The following is a 5,290-nucleotide window of genomic DNA, read 5'->3' on the forward strand; positions in this document are numbered from 1 at the left end:
CAGCCGACAGCCCTATTGGACAACTGTTAGAATTCATATCATGGAAAGAACCAATCAACTAAGTAAAGAGAAACAAGTGGCCATCATTACTTTAAGAAATGAAGGTCAGTCAGTCCGGAAAATTGCGAAAAACTTTGAATGTGTCCCCAAGTGCAGTTGCAAAAACCATCAAGCGCTACAACAAAACTGGCTTACATGAGGACCGCCCCAGGAAAGGAAGACCAAGAGTCACCTCTGCTGCTGAGGATAAGTTCATCTGAGTCACCAGCCTCAGAAATTGCAAGTTAATAGCAGCCTTCATGATTGAATAGCAGCTGGGAAATCACTGCTAAGGAGAGGCAACAAGGAGAAGAGATTTGTTTGGGCCAAGAAATACAAGGAATGGACATTAGACCAGTGGAAATCTTGATGAGTCTCAGTTTGAGATCTTTGGTTCCAACCGCCATGTCTTTGTGCGACATAGAAAAGGTGACCGGATGGATTCTACATGCCTGGTTCCCACTGTGAAGCATGGAGGAGGAGGTGTGATGGTGTGGGGGTGCTTTGCTGGTGACACTGTAGGGGATTTACTCAAAATTGAAAGCATACTGAACCAGCATGGCTACCACAGCATCCTGCAGTGACATGCAATATCCCATCTGGTTTGCATTTAGTTGGACCATCATTTATTTTTCAACAGGACAATGATCCCAAACACACCTCCAGGCTGTGTAAGGGCTATTTGACCAAGAAGGAGAGTGATGGAGTGCTGCGCCTCCACAGTCACCGGACCTGAACGCAATCAAGATGGTTTGGGGGGAGCTGGACCGCAGAGTGAAGGAAAAAGGGCCAACAAGTGCTAAGCATCTCTGGGAACTCCTTCAAGACTGTTGGGAAACCATTTCAGGTGAAGCTCATCAAGAGAATGCCGAGAGTATGCAAAGCAGTAATCAGAGCAAAGGGTGGCTACTTTGAAGAAACTAGAATATAAGACATGTATTCAGTTATTTCACACTTTTTTCTTAAGTAGATAATTTTGTGTGTGTTCATTCATAGTTTTGATGCCTTCAGTGACAATCTACAATGTAAATAGTCATGGAGATAAAGGAAACGCATTGAAAGAGAAGGTGTGTCCAAAACGTTTGGCCCGTACTCCACTTCCATTAGGTGAAAGCATCCCATCCTCATAGACTCATTGTGTTAGCCCAAATGTTCAGCTGTATCATTTTCTTCCGCAGAAAAATAGCTAATTAAGGGACAATAGGAAAACACAACATCTATAAAACTAAGCCTACTACTACACACTAATAAACACACTTCACCTCCAGTTAGTAAATTAAGGTGTGTTCATCCTTTTCTATGTTCACAAGCTCACACTTCATGACTTTTTACCTTTGCTGAGTGGAGCTCCATAGTGTGTACACTGGTTACCAATGGCACTGTATTGGCCCTTGCTACGTGTCAACAGCACGCTGTGCTGTCCCACTTCAACCTCCATCATCCTGAGGTAACACGCACACATACACACACACACACACACACACACACACACAAACACACACACACACACACACACACACACACACAAAGATACTGCATTAAGTTTTATACCCAAATGAAGGGAAAAATGTGTTTGTTAGAGAGACAGGCTTAGTTATATGTTTGTGTGGCTACATGACTTGTTGATTAATGGTGCATAAATCATCTTCTATCAGTAACAAGTGCTAATACTTGAATAAACACATCCCCTGCTCCTTACTGTCCATCCTGCAGGTCTGACTCCAGACACACCACCTCTGTCAGCTCCTCTGATGTGTCCTCTGGATCAGACTCCGGAAGCGCCTCACGGGCTGAACACACACACACACACACACATGCACGAATATGAGCACACATGAGCGCACACGTATGCTAGAGGTATGAATCATCACTGATCTCCTGATCCAATATAATTACGATGATCATGTCAGCGATTTGATTCAATGTCTCGATGCATCATTAAAGCCATATAGAATATTTGACTTGCATTAAGATACTGTATAGTTCAATATAATACAGTTTTTTATATTACTTCATATGGTTATGTATTCATCCAAAAGTAGTGAGATATAAACAAACACACACACAACACACATACTTAAAGACACACCCACACACACACACACACACACACACACACACACACACACACACACACACACACTTCAAAAGCAAAAAAAAACATTCTGCAGTACCCTAATACTAAATAAATTGGATACATAAAACTACAGCACTGAGCACATGGCATTTACTGAATGTGCAAAACATAACAGAATATGTAAACAGAAATGTTGTTGTACATTACAGTTTTTTACAATCATTTTGGCACTAATTTCAAAACCTTGACGTCATTTTTCAAAACTCTAGAAACAAAACTCACAACCAATGATCAAAATGCAAATTGTTTTCAAAACTCTAACACTTGTTTCAGTTGCTTGGATACAATACACATAAACCTAAGGTCATTTGTTTATTTAACAAAAATCACTTGTTCAATATGACATAACATAAAAGTACTACTACCTCAAAAATGTAATACTGTTTATCAGACACTGTTTCTGTGGTCCCGTGTACCACCTTTACTGTCAGACTATTTACAGTATTGACAGTACTGCACTGTATGCTTGCAGGCCCTTGGAACTGCCCATCCAATTCTGCCAACTCTTTACTGATGATTGAGATATATACTTTATATATACTATGCAGTAAGCCATTTTCTGAAGGGGAGTTTATTAAAGAGTGTTTGGAAGACTTTGCTGCGCTAATATGCCCAGAGAAAAAAAGAAGCATTTGAGAACGTGCTGCCTAACATAAAATAAATATTGAGCACAATTGAGTGTAGCCTATTGGTCCGGTCCCTGGACTAGAGTCTATCATAGGTCTAAATGAAACACGTAGGCTACTGAGAATGTTAGTTTTCATTTTAATGTTTATGCAGGGCTGGAAAATTAATGAGCAACATCATTGCGTTATAATCGATTATGGTCAGCCACTGCATCGATGCAGCATCATCCATGTCCGCATTGCAATGCATCAATTATTTGATTGATTTCAACAGCTCTAAGGTATGCACACACATTTCAGATCAGTATAAAGGAGCACACTAAATAAATCATTTTTAATGCAGTTTTCCTCCATTTAGGCAAGATCATTACTTCCATTTCAGGAAACACTCAAAACTTCTGTGAAATTCAGTGAAACATCGATAAAATCTGACTCTTATTTTGTCAATAAATATTCAGACAGGTTACTTACTTAGTTTGGTCCCAGACATATCTCTGGTTCAGTTGTAACACCTCAAAGATACACAAAACCTTCAGGAACATCCAAAACTTGTCAGATGCTCCGCTGAGAGAAGCTTGTCTTAAACAACAGTCCAGTGTTTCCAGTTTGTCTTCTGCTCATCAGCTCAATAGTGGGATACTCCGTTTCCACGGCAATTGGTCCATCCCCAACCCTCATCCCTTGATCCTGGAAGACTGCGGAGAAAGTGGATGTTTCTGGGGGGTTTGATAAGACAAGCAAAAATCAACCAAAAAGTTACATTTGGGACTCCGGTGAATGAACAGTTTCGGTGATGTAAGTGTTCATGTTCAGCCCAGTTATTGTTCCAGAGAAAGGCGGTGGTGGTCTTTTGTGTTTCACAACAGCAGTATAGAGAAAGGCTGACGAGGCAGCAGCATCCGACACTGAATGGACAGGCAACAAAGCACAACTACAAAACCGGAGGTGGCCTGTTCACAAATCGTTTCAAGATTCATTATTGCAAAGCTCAAGGATTCAAATAATCCACTTATCAAATGCTGAAAACATGAGAGTATCAATGGGAGGTGGTGGATGACATTTTTTGCTTTAGTAAAAGAAGCAACATAACAGTGAAGAAATACTCTGTTACAAGTCCCGCATGCAAAAGTGTTATCATCAAAACATAAAGTACCAAAAGTATAGGCTTCTAATTATTTAGAGTTGCTTATTTCCGACTAATGTATATTATATGAATGTATTATAGCCTCATTGTCTTAAGATGCATTCATGTGTACATCACTTTCCTGTTGCAGCTGGTAAAGGTGTAGCTGATTTTAATTACTTTATATAAGTACTCACTTGAGTAACACTTGTTTTATTTCACAGATCCCCTTTGCATTTTCTTGACAGCAACTGGTGTGTAAATTGTAAATACATGCAAATGTGTGAGCCATCTGAACTGATAATATATTAGTTATAGGGAAAAAAGACACAATGTTCAGTTGGCATACTTATACTTTATTGCAATTATTTCCAATCAATTACAAGACTACAAGCATACAATTCAATAGTTTGCAATGACGTTTTTTCATTTTTTACATTCATATATGGGTTTTGTCTAACTGTTATATTGCTATACCTTCCACTTGTGTGTTTCCTGTGGCTGTTTACCTTGTTGTCCCCTGAATACAAGTACACATATTAGTTTTGGGTTATGGCCAAAGGCCTTTTTCAAATGATTTGTGCTGAGCTCTAACGAGCCATCATGTAAAATTTTAATGTTTTGCTGATAATTCTTCTGTACTTTTACTTAAAATTTGGGAATCCAGGACTTAAGGAGTATTTTCCAATTATGGTATTACTACTTTTACTAATAGGTCGAGGATGTGAGTACTTCTTCCCAAGTATTTGTGATGTGTTCTTCTTACATTGTCCAGACCTTAGATATCTGTGTGTTGTGATAATGATGAAGTCAGCGAATGAAATAGCACAGTCATCCGTTACTGCTGTTTGCCCTCCAATGGTGTTCAGCCTTGATCTGTGTGACAGTTTAATCTCTGAGGCAGCAGAGGTTGCAACCTCATTCACCTCCAGCTGGGCTCACCTCAGTGTGTGTGACTTTAGTGTCACAACATTGTGAAATTTATAAGACACGTTTTAGTGTTTTCATTGTGTGTGGGTGTGTTTGTTTAGAGCTGAGCTGATTAGTCTCTCTGTGTGTAATTAACAGGGGAGGTAGTAAAACATATCTCTTTATCGTTGTCAGATTAAAAGAATACCTTTCAGGATATCCGTTCCAACGTGTCACTATTTTATTTAGATTTTTAATTAATCACGATGACACCTCAAATCAAAAGAGTTTGATTGCTTACTAAGACATATTGATCTTAGACTGTCCTTTACAGAACTAAAAGTTAACTTTAGAAACTCCTCATGAATACCTGCATGAATTTACAAAAGTGAGAGTGTGGATGAAGTTTCTTCTTGTGCGTGCGTGCGTGTGTGCACGTGTGTGTGTGTGTGTGTG

General features: G+C 39.3%; 2 protein-coding genes and 1 pseudogene across 2 annotated transcripts in view; 1 reads left to right on the top strand and 2 right to left on the bottom strand.

Annotated features, from left to right (window-relative positions):
• aifm5 (apoptosis inducing factor mitochondria associated 5) overlaps positions 1–4,113 on the bottom strand; it is a 17,525-nt gene extending 13,412 nt beyond the window's left edge. Inside the window, exons 1-3 of the mRNA XM_032533007.1 lie at positions 3,274–4,113; positions 1,739–1,829; positions 1,372–1,481 (exon numbers count right to left, since the gene is read on the bottom strand). Coding sequence (XP_032388898.1) covers positions 1,372–1,481; positions 1,739–1,829; positions 3,274–3,292 — 220 coding nt within the window. The 5' untranslated portion in view covers positions 3,293–4,113. The remainder of the gene's footprint in view (positions 1–1,371; positions 1,482–1,738; positions 1,830–3,273) is intronic.
• Positions 4,114–4,244: 131 nt separating this feature from the next.
• The window catches only part of LOC116700115 (F-box only protein 40-like), a 6,411-nt gene continuing 5,365 nt past the window's right edge, over positions 4,245–5,290 (bottom strand). The window contains 1 exon segment of the mRNA XM_032533006.1: positions 4,245–5,290. This exon segment is cut by the window's right edge and continues 1,759 nt beyond it. The gene's annotated coding sequence lies outside the window, so the exon portion shown is untranslated.
• LOC116700877 (TLC domain-containing protein 2-like) overlaps positions 5,101–5,290 on the top strand; it is an 894-nt pseudogene continuing 704 nt past the window's right edge.

Source organism: Etheostoma spectabile, chromosome 13 (assembly GCF_008692095.1).
Source record: "Etheostoma spectabile isolate EspeVRDwgs_2016 chromosome 13, UIUC_Espe_1.0, whole genome shotgun sequence".
Classification (NCBI taxonomy): Eukaryota; Metazoa; Chordata; class Actinopteri; order Perciformes; family Percidae; genus Etheostoma; species Etheostoma spectabile.